Source organism: Parus major, chromosome 5 (assembly GCF_001522545.3).
Source record: "Parus major isolate Abel chromosome 5, Parus_major1.1, whole genome shotgun sequence".
Taxonomy (NCBI): Eukaryota; Metazoa; Chordata; class Aves; order Passeriformes; family Paridae; genus Parus; species Parus major.
Window position 1 is genome coordinate 40,066,127 of NC_031774.1, and position 22,788 is coordinate 40,088,914.

Here is a 22,788-nt window from a genome sequence, read left to right on the forward strand (position 1 = left end):
CCATTGAAATGTGGTGCCTGTTCTGCACGCTCTGTGCTGCTGAGCCAGAGTTGCAGTTTCCACTCAGTTTCACAGGACTGCTGCCCACCCCAAAATCCTGCATTGCAACAGGCAGCAATTGCCTCAGTTGCAGAAAACACACAAAGCAAGACTCAGAATAGAGATCAAGAATGGAATCAGTCCTGAGCACTAAACTGGGGAGGAACAAGAAGCTGTTAAGAGAAGGAAGCTAATACTACCCAAGCTATATCCATTCTGTGAAAAAAAAAAAAGAAACCTTCAATCTCCAAGGCTATCAGGCAGTGCTTTTCACTCATACTGAAAAACTGGAAAATAGAAAGCGTCTTTTTACTCTATGATGAAATGATAATAAGCAGAAATAACAGTCTTTAGTCAAACAACAGAGCACCTCTCCAACAGAAGTTCTGCTTTAGCTAAACAATCAGAGAGTGAACTGGGAATACAGCCCAGGGTTTGGGTTTATTTTTTTTTGTACAGACCTCTGCATGTGCTGCTCTTATGAGGTTATCATACAAACAAAGAGGTAAGACAGCTAGTCAAGCAGTGCTTTCTCTCCCACTGATAGAACAGGAGGAAAAAGGTGAGTTTGATTCTCATTTAAATCAAAACCATTTTGTATGCCCAGGAGCAAAAAGAATGAGCTCAAAGTCTGCATTAGGGAGCACTTCTCTGGGATAGGTAACCTGTGAAAGCACCACAAATATGCTTCTACAGGTCAGCCATGTTTTGTGCATGGAACATGCTTACTTGGTGAGGAGACTAAAAGAGCTGTGGCCCCAGTTCTCACATGGCTTCCCACCCAGAGCACAAGCTTCTAGATACACCACACAAAAGTGCTTGGCAGCCCTCCTTACCTTCCCCTCCATGCCTGCTGCTCTGTATTCCTACAGAAAGTAAGATGTACTCCATCTTGTCTCCTTCTCTCAAGTAAAATAACCTCTTCCAAGAAAGGCATGTCTTTGCCATTATAAACACATTGATACCAGAAATTCTTATTAGCAAAGCTATGCTGGTCAGAAATCATTTGTACCACAGTCATGTCAGCAGGGCTAGGACAAACCGGCCCTTAGAAGGACAGAAAAGAATTTTGTGCCAAATTCTAATTTACACCCATAATCTTTTAGAGTTCTTGCCAACATGAAGAAGCATTGGAAGAAGCATATATCATACCTGTTTTGACCCTGCTTGCACTTCTTACTAGTGTGAATGAGAATTTGGAACTGTGAATCCATATGTGCCTCTAAATTGCTTCCAATTTTTCTACATGCTTATTTTAGCAGTAGTTGTCACCCATGTGTATGCAAATTAAGCTTGCAGAGGAGCTCTGAGTAATAGGGAGAAAACAGCCTACCACTGTTTATTAGACTACAGCTGATGCCACAGTAAAAAATGCTGTTGGTAATTTTAGTTCCCTTCCTCAGGGACACTTCCTGCTCTTCCACATCATTATGAAAACTGCTGGTGACAATGCATCCAATCCCAGTACTGGGAGCTCCTCAGAAAGTCTCGTAACAAAACAGGCTCTTGAGCCTGGGTTGGTTTTTTTTCTGCTAATCTTCCAAGTCTGGATCCTCTTTATCTTCCAGATCAGAGGTGAAATGCATGGCATGGCAGAACAAATGAGGCTTTTCTATCATTTGCCCATGGATCTCCTTCTCCTAAAGTCACAGAACTTCATTCACAAGAGCTGTCAGCTCAATTCCTTTCATAGCCATGATATTACCTGAAAGAGTTTTTAATGCACTTAGATTTTAGTATTGTATTTTCATACTTTTCATATTAGGTTTCATTGTCTGATAAATCATCTAAGACTTCAACGCCACATTTTCTTTTGAGTGATTGTGTCTTCTTCTACTTGGCAAGTGTCACATTTTTCTGTGATTTTCTTGTGACATTTAAAGCAACAGGAACATTTTTATTTACTTCTCTCACTGGGCATTCACATCATTCCTCATTTCTCTAGAAAAATTTACAACTCCAGGGTTACTGCACCTGCAAAATCATCCAAAGAAGGACATGTACTTCGTCTGACCTCCAAACCTGGTGGCAAATTTTGGTTTTTATTTAAGCAAAAATTCTGAGTTATTCAGATACATAGATTCAAGTTTTCAGCCACTTTACATATTAGGCATATACTAAATTTGAATGAAATCATTTGCACATGTGCAACCTACATTTATGCATGCAAATCAGGCAATTAGGTACAAAATTACCTGATTTGCATACATAATGCTAGAACCGAGCAAGTAATGTTCAACAAAAAACATATTCTATTAATATTACTTTCTTCTCTTCTGAAATTAGCTGCAACTGGATTAGAAAATACTCAAGATTTTCATCACTCAAAATGATTATATGATGAACATTTCTAGGTCTACTGATATGCTGGCTAATTACACATCTCAAATGATACCGATTTTTTACCATGTTTGTAACCTAGCATGAAGTTTACAATAAAATGTGCAATACTACCTTTTTCATGTTTAGAATTTGACTTAAGATTCATTTGTACAAATAAATCTTGAGTGCATGAATATTAAAACATAGCAACACAAGTCCCCCAAAATTTGCTTTTGAATTCAAATTGAAATTTTTTGCTGTTTGTGCAATGCAGCTGCTTTTCCATGCACACAAATATGGATCTGCTGTGCAAGCATCTGAATATGTAGAAAAAGAAGCCAGTGAAAACCATTTGTAGAGTCTGGAGGGTGTTTCCTACAGTACTACAGTTGTAAGCAGACAAGTCACACCTCATAGATGAAACAAGAAGCTTTTCCTCACCACAGCAACACTAGAGAGGCCTGCCTTACTGGAAGGTAAGTGCCTCACCTGGGAGGGTTCTGGTGGTACCTTTGACCCTGACCTCTCCTGTCCCATGACTCTTTCTGCCTCCTACCGCCTCCCTGCTCTGCACATGTACCAACAAACTACTTCTGGTTTGCTTCCTTTTGCTATGCTCCGTCTTGCTCAGAAGGCAAACTCCTCAGGCACAGACCTGTCCTATTTGTCTACAACATCTTATGCATACTAAGGGGCTTTAGCTGTAGAATAAATAAACAATAACTGCACTTCTGCTGTGGTGCAGAGACATTTTTGCATGTCTCTAACTGTTCTCATGGGCTTATCTCCAAACCCCTTTAAGCGGTTCATTATAATTTTTAAGACGGGGTCACTAATACTCTTTCAGGTAAGGGCAGATGTTGGTTCCTTGATGGTGGTACGAAGCTCCACGTAGCATCCAGCATTTCATTCTTCATGCATCCTTTCTGGCATGCACTTTCTGATCAGATGCCCATTTTACAGACATAAGCTTTCAATAAGTTATCCAGTGGCAATCAGACCTTCCCCACAAATACCCTTTATCTTTAATAAAACTAGGCAATACGCTTAGGAAAATTATTTCCTCCCAGTATGCACAACTGCAAGTGCCATAAATATAACTTGCTACTGTCTGGATCATTCACCTATCAGCAGTGTGCCAAGTCCTACTGGTATGCCTCTTTTAGTGCTCAAACAGAACTTTCAACATCCCCGCCTGGTTTTCTCCTTTAGTATTTAAATCATAAGCATTTCTAAGACAACCATGTCTTTGTCTCCTAAAAACTATGTTGCACATCTTTGGCTGATACGAGAATATAACAATAACGACTACCAAGGTATTTGACAGGATCCACATTTAAGAGCCACCATCTTGTGACAACTTCGCCTCTAATTTCAGGAACTTCTTTGTTTCTTATTCATTGACAAATTGGTAATGAGGGACTCTTCACCTCACAACCTATTGGTCAACTATAATTAATTTTATTTCCAGTGCCCCTGTTGCTCTGCAAGGTTTTGCTGCTCTTAACTATGCAATCATTTGGCTTTTACATGTCTGTCTATCACAACAGCTTCAGAGCATCTCTCAAGTATTTAAACACAGAAAACTCTGCATGTCTCCCTTTCCTTTTCATCCCCACCTGCTGAAGTTTGTATATTTTCCTTCCTTGCCTTTGCCACTGGCACTTGCTCTTACTTCATCCTCTATTTCAGGTTAAGGGTCTCCAGATCTCCTTGACACACATCCCAAAAGAGGTACATTTCCATTTCTTGATCTTTCCTGACAGCAACCCTGCCTTTCAACACTCCGCAATTTCATTTCTAGAAGGAAACATATACAGAGGCAATTCAGCACCACCTCTGTAAGCTCAGGAATCTGTAAGAGGCACTGGAAAGTCCTGCAGGCCAAGAATCTAAGTGTATCTGTAAGTGATAGCTCTGTTAGTTAGAGTACAGTGCTAATAACACTGAGGTTGTTGGTTTGATCCCTATATGGGCCATTCACTTAAGAGCTGGACGTGATGATCCTTGTGAGCCCCTTCCAACTCAGAATATTTTGTGAACTCTGTGAGATATATTTCAAGCTCTCAGGTGAAAAACAACAGTAGTTCTTCTGTCCCAAGTAAGGTGTATTTCATTCTAATTCTGACATCTATCACACTTTCAAGTGAACAATGACTCATGGCCTTTTATCATTCATATTTGTCACACAAATCTAATTTAACCTCATAAATTCCCAAAGAGAAAAAAAATGTTTTGTAGGAGTTGCTGTGCTTAGACCACAAATAACATTGCTACAAATTGCTAAATGTGATCTGCTTCTCCTAAGGACCCATGATCCTTGAGCAAACCAACTATGCAAAATCATCAAACCCAGCAGAGAAGGAGACAGAGGAATTACAGAAAGGACTTAGTAGTGGAGCAAATTAAATGGATGGATTTGTGTGGTTTGCCTTGCTGCAGCAAGCAGATATGCTCAAAGGAGGACAAACTGCTGACTGAATGGACTTGGGACCCTGACACAGAGAAATCCCTGGGGAAAGTAAACCAGAAGTTTGTGCACCGTGAAGCACATTGACAGACAAATGGACTGCATCACTAAGAGAAAAACAGAGCAAAGACATAAAAGATATTTGCAAAAACAAAAGGAAGATATATCTCAATGGACTCGTGTGCTGTGAGGGGGAAAGACTGCAATGTAATTTATCCACGGGTGAAAAAACAGTGCCAGACCAGGTATTCCTCCTGCAGTCAACAAAAGCAACAGGAACTGCAGCTTGCAGTTCAGCAGGAGAGACTGTTGCAATGTGCACTGACATGGGGCCTGGGAAGTACTGCTGGACTGGCAGAAGGTGGTTTGGGCCGGCTTAGCCCAGGGCTGGTGGAGTTAAAACACACGTGCGCACCTGTATCTCTGGATGCCTAATGCTGCTGCTGTAGAGGGTTAAAACTGAGCAGATACAGAAAACCTCCCCTCAACAAAGGAGGGCCACACTGCATAGGGAGTGTTGAGCTATTTGGCTCTTGTTCTGGGCAGGCTGAGATTGGCTCCAGAAGCATACTCTCATGGCATCTGGGCTGCATTACATTCATAGGGAATGTGCTCATTTACACCCAGAGAACATCACTACCTGTGTCTTCAGAGATGAAAATAGCCTTGGAATGACTTCCACAGGGTGTGCTGCTAGAGTTTAAATGGATTGCCACCCTGAGAATTCCTCTGTGAGTAACATGATGAAGGAAGTGGCTTGGAGGGAATGAATTCATGTTAGACAATAGCATTTTGCTATAAGAGGTAAATAATTATTAATCCTACACCAGCTTACAGAAGGTCCTCCTGAGAGCAGGGATTCTCCAATGACGCATAGCTAACATGCAAACTTGCACAAGGGAAGGGATTGTTCACTGCAGCATATACAGGTATGTGCCCATCGTATACAGATATATGTGTGTCATTTGAGCTGTTCAACAGAGCAGTTAGAGAAACTCCTGTGTAGTAAATGAGTGGTATAACATTGAATTGAGACCAAACTGTCTAAAATTGTGTGGGAACTCCACTGTGAACCAAATTAAAAACCAAGAGAAGTCTGGTAACTACATTGCCAGGATTCCTTAGGGAACAACAGCCAAGAAGGCTTAAGCTTAGTAAAAGAGCTATCCAGACCCAGACATCTTTAGGCATCAAAGAAAGTTGGTATATCAGTACACAGACTCTACAACCCTGAAAAAGAACATCATTGAGAAGTCTGTGTGGTAATGGGATGGGTCCCCATGAAATTGTAGAACTTAGTTTGGACAAGACCCTGAGAGTAAGGATGTGTGTGCTACCAAGGATTGATGCCTTAAGTGTTCGCAGCAATATAAATATGGTGACTCTCAGAGTGCTGGGAAGGAATTGGGCAACTTTACAAAGCTCATCAGAGGAGGAAATGGTTTGGAGCAGGTGACAGCCTACAGTTCCCATAGACACAGACCAACACATGAGGATGAAGGGCCTGCTTCAAGCAATGAAATAACCTTGTTCTACACTGATCCCTTGCTTCTAAGGTTTGAAGAATTTTACCGGCTTTAAGCATCTTCCATCTTTTCTGAGCTCGAGGACACATCTAACAGCTATGCATGTACTAGTCAAATGAAGAAGAATACAACAGTATTTACATGTTTTATGCTGGAAGGATTATTTTCCTTAAAATATTAGAAAATTAATCTGTAATTTTAAGTCCTCATTTACAACAGCAGAAAGGAAATCTGGGGATTTTAAAGTGACTTTAACCTGATGTTGTTTTCAACAAAGGTGCTATATAGAACTTTTATTGCTATATAGTTTATGTTGTAAATTATTTCCATAGCAACCTGATCATGTCATATATTCTGGGTTATAACTCAGAGGGAGAGAGGATGGGAAAAGCACAGAATGGAGACTGCAGGGTAAAACCTGTCCTGATTATTACCTGAATCTTTAATGTTCTTTTTAGTCCAATTTGTTTAAACAGTGTTTATTTGCAGGCAATGTTGAGGATCCAGCCAGGCTGCACCTGCCTTCCCAGGCATGCTCAAACACAGCCTAGGATTGCACATCTTCAAGGGAGAGCAGGGTGGGGTTCCTTCAAATGACAGAACCTTCTGCAAGGAGGAAGCTTCAAGCTGTAACTTGCAAAATATGTACTGTAAAAATCCAGCCATCAGAGCGCAGAAGATCTATGCAGAGACCTGCAACTAATCACGCAAAAACCTGAAAGGAGCTGCTTTTTGTATTAAGCATGTGCAGTGCAGTTCTCAAGAAATGCTGTCATCAGTTCCAGCAAGAGGAAAGACAGGTACAAAAGAGCATGAGAACTTCTGCATTGCTTCCTGGTATTTAACTGTCACACAAGCCACTAGACATTCTATCAAGGCTGCTGACTAATGAATTTATCTCTAGGCCATGGGTCCTTGTTAGCACAATGCGACTAGATATCCACAGATTACACAACTGATACTATCCTTGATGCCTGCATCTCTTGCTGCCTCCCCTTCAGCAGAAATGGTGCAGTGAGCACAGCTGAATGAATACAGTTGGATGAACAGAAAAGTTGACTGCTGGAAGGGAGGGTGAAGAGCTAGGGGTTGGAGTCAGAGAACCACTTAAAACCATGGCAAATGTTTGCCAAAAATGAGTATATACAGTTAGCAAAGTACAGCTCTTGAAAGGCTGCATCTTTTTGATAAGATACATAGCATAATCTTTCATTGCAGGAGATGGATACAATAAATGTGCCAACTGTCCTTTCTTATCAATGCAGTCTGAATTCTTCAGGGAGGAATTATCGCTGCATATAACAGGGAGTCAAGAACATCAACAATACTTGAGCAGGTAATAAAAAATACTCCAAAATTTGCTGCTGCAGGAAGACAAAAGCTCTTTCAGTTGTTTTAATCTCAGATGTTTTTTACTTTATCTTTTTATTTTACAGAAATCAGTTATAGACACTGAGAGAGTTCTAAGAGAAAATTTCTTGCATATCAAGCTAGATCAAATAAACTTTCAACATCTGCAAGTCAGTGGCCTGTATTTTCCAGCAGCAGACCAGATATTCAGGCTTCCCACTCCCTCCCTAATTCTGCCCCTAGCTCTTACATACATCAAACCTACAAAAGTGTATTGTCCTTACTCCAGTAGTGTGCCAGTCTGGACATGTTCAAATGAAAACCTGAGCTACACTATGATCTTGTCTCTTGTTGCCATGATGTGAGCAGTGAAGAGTAAGATTGCCTTAGATAATCCGGAATACAGCAATTCAAAGCAACTCCGTCCTGTCTTTGATTTGGATGTGGTGTGCTTTCCATCATAGCCAAAGGGGAGCTCCTACCTCTGACACACAGGTATGCACTCTCCTTCACCCCGGCCCTCTGTATGTTGCATCAGCAAGAACAGCAACAGCCTCCAGCCTTGGAGCTATCAGAGTGAAGGACACACGCGTGTTACAGGCAAGTGGCCTGGCACTGAATGTTGTTTTTCCCAAACACCTGTGTCACACAAGCGCTTTTCAGTTCAGCTGCACAGTTGTTGTAACAACATGCTTTTATTCCAGAGGAAAGGAGACTAGCATTTGGGGCAATAACCAATGGCTATGGTGTCCCTTGTTCTGCCAGGCGTTCGCTGTGTGACCCTGGCTCAAACACTTGCGATTACGCATCTGGAAAATGGATAAACGAATGTGGTAACTTGAAGACTAGCTTCACCCTTTCCTAGGCGCAGTTCTCAAATATGGTTAGCGAAGTCTCAGGCAGCTTGCATAAAAAGCACTTGCTTAAGGAAGGGTAAAACGCTGTTTTGGCTTCAATCCGACTCGGGGCTGTCGCCCCGCAGAAGCCCCCTACGCCTCGCCAGTTTGGCGGCCCAGAAGCAGAAGCAGGCTGCTAAATCAGTGGTTTGCCTGAGGAGCGAGCGGAGGCTTGCAGCAGCATGGCTGCTTTCTCTGCACATTCCTCTGGTGACGCTGCTTATTACCCAGCATGCAGATAACCCTGAGTCAAGGCTTTGGTATGAGCGGCGCTGCCAGGAGCTGCGTGCTTGGAATAGAGGGTTACAGTTTAAACCGAGGTGAAGCGCCGTCCCCAGCCAGCTGCACCCTGCCTGCCTCTCCTACTCGGCTGGAGCCAGCCACCCCTTCACCTATTTGCAGAAAAGGAGCTTTCCAGTCCCTCCCCTCCACCCCATCGCTCACCCAGGGATCATTCCCATTGAGAAGATCTCAGTCTAACAGTAATCCCGACGAATTTAGCTGTTGCTAATAAATCCCACCCTCTGCCCCTCCCAACCTGCCTCCATGCAAATCCATTTGTAGGTTACTTGAACAATAGCGGAGCTGTAATCAGCCCTCCCCTCTGGCAGCCTGCAGGGAGGGAGGGGAGGAGGATGATGACAGTGGGGAATTCTGCTCGGCTCCTTGAAGCTGCACAGACATGTTTCATGTCCCCATTCCCATCCCCTGCGCAGAGGAGGGCAGGCAGGAGAGCAGGCAGGGAATCACACGGCTGTCTAGGTCAGCCCAAGCCAGCGGCAACTGCGTGCCCTGGCGACCCTCCCCAGCCCAGCCCGGTTTGGTTCAGTTCGGTTCAGTCCCTGCCTAAGCAGCCATGCCGCAGCAGTGCCAAGCCGCTCCGCGCTGCGGTAGAGTTGCCAGACTCAGCCTCCACTCCCTAAACAAAGTAAATGGCCTTTGCGCTGGCCAAAAAAAGAGAGAAAGATACCCCAGTGAAGCAGACTTGAGTGAGCGGGTGGCCTGGCACACCCAGTACTGCCGGGAGAGCAGTGCCAGCCAGAAAGAAAGGCGCAGCTCTCCATTATAGGGTCTTTGGGGACAACAGAAAACCAGAGTCTTCTCTCTGTTAAAGATAATCGTGTAGGAAGGGGGCGTTTTCCTGAAAATAAATTGCTATTTGCAGCAGTTCACATCTTAAAGGTTGCTTTGCAAACGGTCATAAAACAGCAGCGAGTGCATATGGCCAGGCAGGGCTGGAGGAGGGCGGGGAGGGCTGTGAGCGGACGCCAAATCAGCTGAAACCTAAGAAGCTTGACCTTCCTCACCTCCACCCCTGCTCCCACCGCCTCCAAAAAACCTTACAAGGGCGCTTCGGGAAGGGAAGGCACACAGCAACGAGGAGAACGCAGTCTCAACCCAGCAACAGGCAGGGTTGTGTGGCTGTATCAGTGAAGGGGGAGAGAGGATACTTCAGTGTAGCTGCGTCCACTCTCAGCAACGCAGATTTATACCAGCGTGGTTCATTGCATCCAGCCAAGCAGTCAGACCTTGGAATCTTGAACCTACCAGCCCCGAGTAGCTCAGCCAGTCCAACCAGTCACAGACTGTACTGGTCAGACTGACTTTTGGTAAGCATCCTCTCACACTCCCATTCACGTCTTACTGCTCCCTTCTGCTGTTCACTCTACAGTTCCCTGGATGGCTGAAAGAGAGTGGGTTTGCTGTCAGAAACTTGAAATGACATGTAATCTCCCATGTTTCTTAGGCAAGTCCACTCCCAGGGAGAACAACTGGATTCCTGCAGGGCCTCCCAGTCAGGGGTGGCAGCATGGGGCTGGGCTGCCCTGTGGCAAACACGTGGAGACAGAGATGTTTGTCTGGCTCATCAGAGGAGTCCTGTGGTAGCCTCAGTCAGTGCACACATGCCTAATTCTTCTTTTAAGACATACATATGAGAAAAGACCTTGTATGCCATTCTTTTCACATCACCCAGATGTGTGACCACCAATCAGCAGAGGCACTCCCCTTTCCAAACTACATTACAGGTTTTAAGGCAGGGGCTGAAACAACAAAAGCTTGGTTACATGATTTTCAAACACTTTGAAGATAAAACCCAGCAGTGCTCATTTCTACACAGCAAGGTATAACCATGCCCTCTGTGTCTTCTGGGGGAAGGTTGTAAGGACAACTCTGTAGGTACAGAGCTATGTTTTGGTTAGAAAATGCGTGCTGTAATGGATTCTGATGGCTGAACGCCAAGGGGGAAGCTGTTCTGCTTCAAGAATAGCCTTACAAGAGTCAGCACTACAGTGACAGTTCAGTACTCTGCTGCAGATCTACAGGATGTGTCACTTTGGCAGAGAAAGAGCCCGCTAATGCACAACACAATGCGTCCTACAATGAATGGAGAATGACTGCATACTGAAAAGAAAAAAAAAAAGAAAAAAAAGAAAAAAGGAAAATGGCAAGACCTAGGAAAAAGGGAAGCTGCAAGGCAACTACTGCATAGTAAGCTGGGAACCTGAGAGCTCTGAAGACAAAGCCCTTTCCCTTGAGGGGAAGAAAATCTCAGCTCACAAGACACATAAAGAAGCAGACAACCCTTTTTCCAGTGACTGCTGCAGCCCTGCAAAGCTGTGCTGGCAGCCAGCCTATTTGAAGAGGTTGCAGTTTCAAAACAATGTTAGTCCTGGCTAGTTCGGGGAGGCGAGCATGCTCATATGCACAACATTGCTAAGCAAATAAAAAAGATAACAAGGTTTGTATTAAATTACACCAGTTACCATTGGTAAACTCAAGCTCCTGTTGGAACTGTGTAGTATTTCCCCCAAATGGACATAGCGGCTCTTCATTGCACAAACACGTCTATCTCCAACTCACACACAGCTGCCAATGCTTAAAAAATAAACATCCAGTGACACACATGTTCTAACCCATTTCTAAGAAAATAGGCTACAAGGCTATTAAAAGAAATGTCAAGAATAATCTAACTGGAAAAAAAATCCAAAAAGCAAAACACAACAACCCTCCCTGGGAAAATAAACCATTTAAATACTTCCCCATTACAAGAAGGAATGAAAGCACAATAAATGACCACCTGGACAAATAAATTAACTTACACCATTTATTCAAGCAAACATTGGGCTGTACCTTAAATAACTGACAAGTGTGGGGGATGGGAGCATTACTGTAAAATACAGAAATCAGCTGAATCTCTGTACATGAGTCTCACTCAGCAGCTCCCTTTTCCCCCTCAAAAAAAGCTTACAACTTGTTTGTCAGCTGTGGACGTCTTCAGAAAGATAAAAACCTATGGAGTGGGTTCAAAGAAATGCTGGCTAATATGCCCAGACTGGCTGCTTAATGAGCCAGAGTAAAAGAAAAGGTCACATGGTTACAAAAAAACCTCCATACAACAAACGCCCCGTGGCTATGGTTAACTTTAATTAACTGCAGTATTACAATTCACTTCAAGCTTATTTTCCACCTATGTCTACTGCACCTTACCTTTGCCTGCTAAAAATCAATCTGTTTAGTCTCATAAGTGGGCTTATGTTTTAAAAAATAAGAGCTTTTCAAAAATTATCTGAAATTAGAAAATTCCACCAAATGGGTCTCTTTCTAGCTATAACTAATGATGAATGATTTCAAGATTACGGGAGTGGCTCTGTTTATATAAAATAGGGTATTCATATTTCTGTGACATAATTAAATGTTGAATAGCCAGTAGTTCTTCTCTTTTAATGGCAGTTGCAATTCACACATGAATAACACATATTACTTCTCCTTAAGTTTAAAATTGAATTTCAACCATGTGTACATTTTTTTTTCTCTGCCAGTCATGAACTTACAATGTTAGCCTCCCTATCTCACAATTTAAAAATAAACTGCTGTATGAGAACTACATGCTTAGAACTAACTGAAAATAGGATCAGTACAAATCTATACTGTAAAAAACATGGAAGTTGTATCCAACAATTAAATAATAAAGGTTGTTCTAACAACTCAAAACATTCTTTTCCTGCATTACTTCTTTGATCCATTACATAAGAACAATATGTTTGGAGATTTTTAAGCACTGATATATCACTTGGCAGAAAAAAAAAATAAAATACATACACACACACAGCCATTGTCTGAAATCACAGATATAGTGATGCCAAATGCTAAATCTCAAAACCTAACCTCACCCCTTCCCCACACAGATGAAACAGGCAGAGTGTGTATCTATACAAGACAGCAAAGATCTGTAGGCACACCAAGCATATAGTCTCAAGGCTTCTTCCAATCTTCCCACCAGGAATACAAGTCAAGAATGTATTAAGACACAGCAGATACTAAATGCTATCCAGATTTCCCTTTATATAACTGCAGGGCTTTGGCGGGTGGGGATCTTTGCTATTTAATAAAACTATTGCATTTGGAACAGCTCTATGTTCTGCTTGTCAAACTCCAAAGGATTTCTGCTGCTGGTTTTGTTTCAGGTTTCCCATTCTTTCCTCCATTTGCCTCACTGGAAAGGACAAGGTTCACGTTAGGTTTGTTTGCATTTTCTAGCTAGCATGAGGCCTGTGTATTTACTTTGCCTGTTGATCACTTAACAGGTATAACACTGCTCCCCTATCTCCAGAAAATGCCAATGTCACACAGAATAGTTAATTATACAAAGAATCACGTATAATCATTGCCAAAAAGAAAGAATTCACTTCAGTGAAGGAAGGAAGCTTGCTTGCCTGAAAACACAATAAAGCCCCTGAACTGTTGATCAGTTCAAGTTATGAAAAGCCAGTGCCTAAATGGGGTAGCAACCCACCAGCTGCAACACCAACTGTAGAAGCTGTTATTTCATGCTACCCTATTTTGTGCTCTGTTCTGCCTTACCATGAGTTTGTGGCTAATGTCAAACCTTGACAACCACTCTTAAAATTAACTAAAATTATTAACCACATGATGCTGTTTGTTTTTTGTTTTTTGGGTTTTTTTTGTGAAAAGAGGGCTTCATTTTGAATCTCAAGCCTTATTAAATTGCACAGGCAATGTATGCATCCTGTATTGCAAACAGCTTGCAGCTGGAGAGCTGGTGGGGGGGAGGAGAAGGGAGGAGGAAATGAGATGCAGGAACAGTAAATAGAAAATGCTTAGTCAGCAACCGTTACTGCAACATTAAAGGTGAAACGTAAATAGGCACAGTGCCAAGATTTAAGTAAGTTTGATAACACCATCAACATCATCATCTTACTACATATAAGTGAAAATGTGCATACAAGTGCCATAATTATCACAACGAACTGCAGACTGTTGGTATAATGGAGACCTTTAAAAAGGCAACAGGGCTTGAGCATACTGCCTGCTTAGAGAAAAAAAAACTTGCTACTCAGGAAGTATTAATATCAATTGAATTTATTACAATTTACTAAGCTCCAAGGCACATTACAGTGTTCTGTTAACTACAGAAATGTATAAAGGACAAACAGAGCATGTTTCTCATGTACAGCATTTTGCTCTACTGTTCAAAAGCATCCGTGCATCAATAAAAGCAAAAACAAAAAACACATGAAGATTAAAAACGTTCGGATCAATAGAAACAAACTGAAACATTTTCCTTACAAACTTGCAACAAAAAAACACCCTCCCCCCACAGCCACCCCACCGTCTTGCAACAGAAAACAAAAACAAAACAAAACAAAAAAAAATAAAGTGAAAGACTAACACTTAGGGCTTGTAAAACATAAGCTGTCACCATTTTTGTAGCAATTTTTTTAGGCATCAACACTGGCCTTGGCAAAAAAAAAAATTTTTTTTTGTCTTTTGTGTTTTTCTTCTTCTTTCAGAGAAGTGCATACATTTACAAAAATACACACCAGCAGCAGGTAATCGCTAAGGGCTATTAACTTTGTACCTAGCCAACACACTGCCAAAGAAATGAGAACAGGTATTATGTAGTAACCAAACAATATTATATTCTGTTTAACAAAAACCAGCTCTATCCTTCAAATGAAGAAGAGTACATACCTTTGTTTCAAAATATAGAAACATACGACGAAAATAATGTCTATACATAAGACTAACTTTTGCAGTTTGTTATATTCACAATTCTACATCTTCAGGAGTCTGAAGGGATTGGATTTCTTACTCAAGGGTCTCTCTCCTTTTTCACTTTAACGTCCCCGGCTAAAATGGTCGCGATCTCGCCCTGCATAAATGCCCAAGGCACATTGGAACCGACTAGGGGGCATTTCTCTCCACTGGGGCAGTAGACTTCGCCAGTCGCCCCCTGGGCCTTGATGCTCTCTCTGGAACAAGGGAAGCAGAACTTGTGGCTGGGCACAGAGGGGCACTGAACAAAGTGGGTGTCCTCCAAGCGTTCGTGGCAAATGGTGCAGCACAGGGGCCCACTGTTGGCCATGGGGGAGTCCGGAATGTTTTGGGGGTGCACTTGGTCCATGGCGGGGTGGGTGCTGGGGGGAGGAGGGGCCACTTGCAGATTCATGTCCCCGTTGCGGGAGGCCAGACGGCGCTGGCCCGGCACCGAGGCCGGCGACACGGGGCTGCTGCTGTTCCTGCGGGTGGACGTGGTGGAGTGCACCGAGCTGCCGTCCTTGGGCGAGTGGGCATTGCCCAGCGTGTCGGCCACCGACATGAGCGCGGCCATGGGGGACTGTCCGTTCTGGGGGGCGGACTCGGGTGGCGTGGTCCGGTTGGAGTGAGGCCCGAGGGGTGGCGGCGGCGGGGGGCCCCCGCCGTGCACCGCCCCGAAGCCCCCGGCCGACATGGTGAGCTTGAGCGCTTCGCTCTGGCTGGCCATCCACTGCTGCCGCTGCTGCTCGTCGCTGAGCTTCAGAGCTCCCTCGGCCGAGTCCGAGGGCTCAGGAGAGGCTTTCCTCTTGCGCATCGCCCCGCCGCCGCCGCCGCCACCGCCACCGCCAGGTCCCCTAGAGGCGGCGGCCGTGCCCTGCGCCCCGCCGGCCCCGGCCCCCGGCCGCGGGAGACTCACCAGCGCCGTGGGCAGCATGGGGCAGCTGGCGTCCAGGTAGGGCTGCGGCAGCATGTCGGCACCCACCAGCTCCTTGAAGAAGCGCACAGACTCGGGCAGCAGGTCCCCCAGGAGCCGCCAGTCGCCAGAGCCGTGCTTCTTCTCGTACTCCAGGTACTTGAAGCCCGAGGAGAGGCCGCGGCCGAAGTCCTTCATACAGTCCTGGTACATCTGCTTGGCCACGCCGGAGGCGCTGGAGAAGACGGTGCCGGAGCCGCTGGGGTACTCGATGAAGAGCTTCAGCTCATAGTCCATGCCCGGCTTGGAGACGGCGTCGAAGGCAAAGACGCGGCCCAGCAAGGCGTGATCCTTCTTGAAGCGCACCTCGTAGGGGGTGCAGCCGGCCAGAGTGAGCAGCGTGTCCCGCACGATCTTGGGCTTGCTGGCCCACTCCTCGGCCCGATTCCGCAAACTCTCACTGAGTTCGGCCAGCGCCTCCGCGTTGCGCTGCTTCTCCTTCAGCTCCCGCTCTTGGTCACTGCTTGATACCGAGCCCGGCCGCTTGCCGCAGGCCTCGGAGGACGAGCCGCCGCCTCCCCCGGCACCGCCGCCGCAGGTGCCCCCTTGGGAAGAGGCGGAGGGAGCGGGGGGACCCCCGCCGCCGCGGCCGCTCAGGCCCCCGTGCGGCGGAGGCAGCGCCACGCCGGAGGCGGCGGGGCCGTTCAACAGCGTCTGCGGCAGCAGGTTGGGGGGCACGTTCATCTGAGCGCCGGCGGCCCCCGGGGGAAGGCCAGACACGAGCCCCCCGTGCGCCCCGCGACGGGAGGAGGAAGAGGAGGAGGATGAGTTGGGGCTCTGCCGGTTCAGCTCCGGCGGCCCGTCCTCAGGCGGCTTGGGGAAGCCATTGGGCCCCCCCAGCCCGTTGGGCAGGCGGGCGCCATGGCTGCTGCCCAGGCTGCCCGGCGGCGGCGGGTACTCGAAACGGCTGCGCTGCTCCGCCGCGGCGGCGCTGAGCCCGTAGCGGTCCAGGCTGGACTGGGTCAGCCCCGCCGAGGCCGCCTTGGAGGTGGCATCCACATGGTTGAGCTGCTGCTGGGCCGCCGCCGCCGCCGCTTCTTTGGCGGAGAGCGTCACTGCCTTCACGCCGACCGGCGGCGGGGGGCCCGGGGAGCGACCATCCTGGAAGCAGCCGTGCGCCCGCTTCAGCTGCCGCGCCGTGTCGATGACGAACTCCACGCGGTCGGCGCCCTCGTAGTTGACGCAGCCCCGGCAGACGGGCTCCGTGAAGTCCCAGATCATGGCCCAGGGCATGCGGGGCAGATCGCATAGGTAGCATGACTGCCTCCGCGACGAGGACACCTGAGCGGCAGACATGGTGCTGCTTGGCTGGGGAGCTGCTGCCGCCGGGGTAGGGGCTGGCTCAGTCTTCCCCCCCGGGCTGCAGGGGGGGGTGGCTCTCCGTACCTGATCCTGTTGCCCGTTTCAGCAAGGGGGATCGTCTGCTTTCAGTTCGCTCCTGCTGCCGGAGATGGCTTCTTCTACCTGATCCTGCCGCTGCTGCCCCGGTGGGGAGGGAAACGCTTCCACTGTTCCTCCGGGGGGCTGGCTGGGTGGGGGTCGCCTTCTAGCCGCTTCTGTTTCCCTGCGCTCTCTAGCTCTCCGCTTGCTGCTGCTCCTCCTCCGGGAGGAGGCGGAGGTGCACGGAGGAAGATGGGGGGGTCACCTTCCACCCGCCACGGCTGCCTCGTGAGCTTGCAGTTCAGTACGTGCTGATCCACCGCCGTGAGCAAGACAGGGGGACCCCGCACGGAGCCGTTCGGTCCCGGCGGCGGCGGCTTCCCTGAGCGCCGGCGGAACTGTGGCAGTCCGAGAGCAGCAGCAGCGGAGGCGGCGGCAGCAGCGTGGCGAGCGGCGCCGCCTGCTCCTCACTCACATCCTCGCCGCTGCTCGCAGTCCGAGCGCGGGGTGCTGCGCGCCGCCGCGTGTGGCTGCGCGCCCCCTCCGCCGCGCCGCGCTCCCCCCGCGCCGCGACGCCCCTCCCCTTCTCCGCGCCGTGCTCCCGGCTCGGCTGCACCCGGGCGGAGCCCCGCGTCACCGCCGAGCGCCCGCGCCCCGCTCCCCTCCCCCCGGCCGCCGGCGCGGAGCCCACTTGTTGCGCGGGGCGCGCATGCCCGGCGCGCTGCCCGCGCCCTCCCCGGCGCGGCCGCAGCTGGAGCGCGGCGGGGCGCGGGCAGCCTGCGCTGCCGGCTATGTTTGGAAACTTGAACGCCAGATCGCGCCCTCACCCTCCTCCCCGGCCGCGCTGCCGACCCCCCGCCGCGGCACCGCGGCCAGGGCGCGCATGCACAGTTGCCGTCGTGGTGGCGGTGGTGGGTGGTGGGGTTTTTTTTGTTTGGTTGGTTGTTTTTTTTTTTTTTCCCTGACTGCGCTTTCTAAGTTCAGATGTCTCGCTTTCGGTATTTTGTAAACCCGCGGTTCGCCCCGCTTTGCTTCCGTGACGGCTGCGCGGCTTTCTGCCACCGCGACTGTCGGTGGGATTCCCGTGCGATCCGGCTGCTGAGGCAAATGGGGGATCCCGCCTTAATATCCGATTTCGTGTTTCTCTTTCAGTGATCCCAGTGACAGAATGACACAGTTTTTGTAAGCCTGTGACTGCATCAGAAGCTCTTCCACTTTTGATTTGTTTAAACCAGCCATGTTTGCCAAGTGTTTAAGGTTGGGCTGGGAAAGATAGTGCTGTGAATTGCTCAAGGGTGTAGGAGAGGCCAGGCAGGTGAGTAATCGCTGTGATCTCATCTCGCTAATGCAAAGGGACATAGGATTTCCCCGGCGTTGTGAGAACGCACAGCTTTTTTTTTTTTTTTTTTTTTTTTTTTTTTTTTTTTTTTTTTTTTCTTTTTTCTTTTTTTTTCTTTTTCTATTTCCCCCTTTAAATAGCTAGCTAACATTTGCATAACACTGTTAACAGGCAAATTACTCAAAACAACCTCGGTTCATGCAAATAAGCCGAGAATTCATTTCACTGGCAGGAAAACAAAATAAAACCCCCTAAGCTTGCCTTCTCCCTCCCGCGATCCCCGAAGTTGCCCGCTCCCCGCCCGGTCCCGCGGCCACGCCGGTGCCCGTGTTGGCCAGGAGGGGCTCTGCAGAACCCACTTTTGCTCTCGTTGCAGTCGGCGGCTGTTTTTGCAAACATCGACATCGCTGCCTGCGTCCAAAGAATAATAAATTGTCACCGGGGGGACGCGGTTCGGCCGGGACCCGGCGCGGTGCGCTGCGGGCGGCCACCGGCAGCGCGTCACTGGCGCTCAGCCGGGTGCACGGTGCCCGCGGAGACAGCGCGCAGCGGGGGAGGGGGTACATGGGGTGGGGGGAAGCGCTCGCACGCTCGGCGAACGCGGAACCTCTCCCAGCTGGGCTGTGTTGGATGGATTTCTTTCTTTCAGTACCTCTTCCTGATTCCTTTGTTGCCAGAAACGCCGAAACCCCCGTCCACTGCAGGTTTCCCTCTGTGCTTTAAAATGACTTAGTGTTTCTATGGCGAGGTGCCCGGCTCCCTTATACCGGCAGCTATGGAGCACCGACTCGGAAAGATACCTTCTATTCGATTAATAACGTTTTGGAACACACACGACAAAATACCTTCCTTTCAGTATTTCATATCACCAATACGTGTCATTTCCATTTTTAGTTGTCTAAAGCATTTTATACGTGTCTGGTTCTAATCTAGAAAGCTGGCAAATGAGTTTGATTATATATATGTGGAATTATTTTATAGGGAAGGCTTAATGAAATGCACACGTTGAAGTTACAGAAATGGTAGGACCAGATAAAATACAGTTAGAAAATCAATTGTGACAAAGTGACTCTTTCTTTCAGGGTTAAAAAAGACTACTTACTGCTTCTACTTAGTGTAGAAGCAGTAAGCAGAGATAGAAAAGTCTTCGAATTATGTGAGTCTCCTGTATGCAAATTGGCTGAAGAAGATGCGCTAAAGAGGAGTGGATTTCACACTTAGAAATTTCACACCTAAACTGTGGACATTACAGAAGCTTCACAGAAGCATGGCAGATGAAAGCTGGTCAAAGTAAAAGTCTTTGCTTCCAGCCACAGTGATTTAGTGATGGCTGCAGGATTTCTACATCAATATGTCTTTACTTGACTAAACAAGCATGTGTTCCCTCTGATTCATACTGGAATGTCATCTCCTTTCCTATCCTTTTACTGCCCCATGTTGATCTTCATATGAGGAGCAGAACTGGGCTGTGGTAAAAGGTCAGCCTCAGCTTAAAAAACTCGGGTTGAGAGAGCTGAAGCTTTGCCTTCATCCCGCATGTCTGGGAATGCAGAACTGCAGCATATCCTGACTGCATTTCAGTCCCCGGGTTACACAAATCCAACACATGACAAGGCACTCCGTGTGCTTGAACTACCCCTCACCCTGGATCCTTCCTCCGCCGAATCCTCCTGCAAGAAAGCCCTTTTTTGGTAAACTCACCTCACAGGAACAGACTTCTTGGCTCACAAAAACAGTCTTTATAGTGGGTGTAAATAATAATCACCTTAGATATAATCTAGCCTCAGAAAACCATTTACAGGTGCTGTCAACTCCCTTTATAGTTTGTGAATAGAAAAAGAGAGAGATTAGCATCTGTGACCCGACCAAACTGCCTTTACTCTTACTTGCAGGATACACAGTTGCGGAAATATGTTTGTCTTTCCGTAATGATTAAACTTTGATTTAAACTTTGGTCATGGGCACGTACTGTACCATTACGCAAGCAGCACTTAAGGATGAAGTGTCAGCATAGCAACAATATGGCCAGCAGCAGCAGTGATCTCTGCAAAGCTGATTGATGAAGAGAACTGCAATGTAAATGCAAATAAATGCCACGCTGTGGCACCTTCACAGGGAACGACTTGTCAGTATCAATCTAATCTGGGTAGGGAAAAATAGATTGAACGGTGGCAATGTAATAAGCTTCCCATCTATGGCAGCGCTGTCCTTGCGAGGGTAGCAGCAAGCTTTCCTGCTCACCTTCTGCCTTTTCTCTTTGCCATGTGAGTGACGGGACAGGAGCAATCCAGGTCGGTCTTGATGGATTTATACTAAAACATGTCTGGTGTTTATCTCTGAAATAATCCAGGGATTAATATTACTTTTGAAGGAGGCAAAGAAGAAGCCCAAACAATGAATCCATTCAGGTGTCTAATCTGGCTAACTGAAAGAAAGAAGCGAGCAAACAAAAAATAGCATGAGTACCCCCCCCAAACAGTAGAATGTTTAGTGAGATGAAGGGGAGTGCAAGGAGGAGTGGAGCTGCAGCTGTGAACAATTGCTACCCAGCTACTGCTTTTTGTGCAGGAACACAAGTCAGCACTGTGGATGCAGTGTTAGGGATTCTGCAGAGATTGCCCAAAGTTTACAGCCTGCCAGTAGTCCCAAGGGACAAGGACTATAATTTTTACAATCAGAAGTGAAATCTACTAATTCCTCCCTTTCAGTGTTAGGATAAATACTGCCATCCGAGAATCCCTTTCCCTTTGTTCCTATTGCCATCTTTATTTGAAGGTACACACATCCACATATGGGTCTGTGTAACAGTAAAATGGTGAAGCATCGATTCATTTAAATTAAGGAATCAAAATGATCATACAAAATACAGCGTGCAGGAGCTGGCCACTACCTTTCTTAGTGCCACCAGCAGGTATGGAAAGCAGAGGGTGTAACACACCATGAAGGACAAAGTGACAAAACCCAGGTGGCCTGGCTGCACCACTCCGTGCCACTCCCAGCCATGAGCTCCCAAAACACGGGGGTTACTGCTGATCTGGATGAGAAAGGAGTACTGTGGATTATCGATCAGCAGTCCAGCGTTAATTATGCAGAATATAGGACAGCCCCAAAGTTTGCAAGCGATAATAATTAGGAGCCTATGATCTCAGCAGCTTGGGAATGAGCAGTCTGGTCTGGCTCTAAATGCTCACAGCCTGGGAATATGTTTAACTCTTTCCTGCTTGCTTTACAAAATTTTGGAACTGATCACTGCAGCCGGCACAGCAGCTGGCTCTTCTGCAGGCACTCACCTACAGAAATGGCTCTTTCTTTACTGATCAAAACAGCAGCTGGAAAAAAAATACAAGAAAGAGAAGGGTAGCGCACTTCAGAAAGTGTAATTTACATGGATTTACCTCAGAATAGCAAATAAAATCCGTCACAATCAAATGATTTCAAAACAATGCAGAGATTAGCAGTGAACAGAGCACTTGGTGGTAAAGAGAGTGTGTTCAACAAATCAAAACACAAACACTTCAGGAAGAAGTTGCATAATTTTGTCAAATTAAAAGTTAAACAACATTGTCTTCTACTAGAAGCTGCCAGGAAGTGTCAAAACACTCAGTTACAAAGAATAGGAGTAGTTACATGTTTCTGTTTATCGTTTCAGTTCTCATCTCATTATAATTCTGTTTTTTTCCTACCATTTTTCAGGTAGCAAGCCTTGCTGACATACAGAGCTTATTGCGTTCCCATCTAGGAACTCTTCTTAAGACACATTTCTTAAGGGACGTTGCCTCTCGTTTCCTCTGCTTTTCCCGGTCCCATTTCCACATGGGTGCTGGAGCGCGGAGCCGAGGGCGCAGCCGGGCGGCCGCCGCACGTGTGCAGCCGCGGCAGCTCTCCAAGTGCCCCGGCACAGCCTCTCGCTTCTGCCCCGGGGAGCACTGAGGGGTCCCTCTTGGAGACCCACCCCACACCGACTTTCCTACAGCTGTCTTCAAGGTTTGAAAAGCTGCCTGGGAGCCTAGATTTCCACACATTAACCTTTGCCAAAACTTACAGTGCCAAATAAGACACCTATAATTAATTCTGCTCACTATGCAAGGGACTAGCGACTGGGCAGTGTGTTGTAGGCTGGGATGTGCAGAGCTGGGGCCTCCACTGTTGTTATTTTTACTTTTTCCTGGACTGTTTTCATCTTACATCCTGTGGACGTAGTAAACTATCAACAACAATGAATCAACTGAATCGGTACATTTTTTAAGGCTATTCCCACTGAGAGCCACTTGCACTTTCGTGACAGTTAAGGATCTGCCAAACATTAGCTTAGTTACCAGCAAGACAGGCTCCTCCCTCCCTTCACCCCATACACAGATTGTTTATCAAAACGTGCTGCCAAGAAAAATATCCCTGCTTTTGGCCTCCCCCAGTGATTAATAACACTTGAGAAC

General features: G+C 46.9%; 1 protein-coding gene and 2 long non-coding RNA genes across 3 annotated transcripts in view; 1 reads left to right on the top strand and 2 right to left on the bottom strand.

The window, feature by feature from the left end:
- LOC107206225 overlaps window positions 1-22,788 on the bottom strand; it is an 81,466-nt gene that overhangs the window by 9,275 nt on the left and 49,403 nt on the right. The window lies entirely within an intron of this gene.
- On the bottom strand, window positions 13,965-17,573 carry IRF2BPL (interferon regulatory factor 2 binding protein like). Its single transcript, XM_015631852.3, has one exon. The coding sequence runs from the start codon at window positions 16,930-16,932 to the stop codon at window positions 14,719-14,721; it is 2,214 nt and encodes a 737-aa protein (XP_015487338.1). The 5' UTR covers window positions 16,933-17,573; the 3' UTR covers window positions 13,965-14,718.
- LOC117244542 lies at window positions 17,760-20,474 on the top strand. The gene is made up of 2 exons (XR_004497859.1): window positions 17,760-17,927; window positions 18,169-20,474. It is a non-coding gene; the product is annotated as an uncharacterized LOC117244542 (long non-coding RNA).

What these genes read in the sequence shown, in the direction of transcription:
- IRF2BPL (XM_015631852.3), bottom strand. Translation starts at nt 16,932, where the DNA reads ATGTCTGCCGCTCAGGTGTCCTCGTCGCGGAGGCAGTCATGCTACCTA.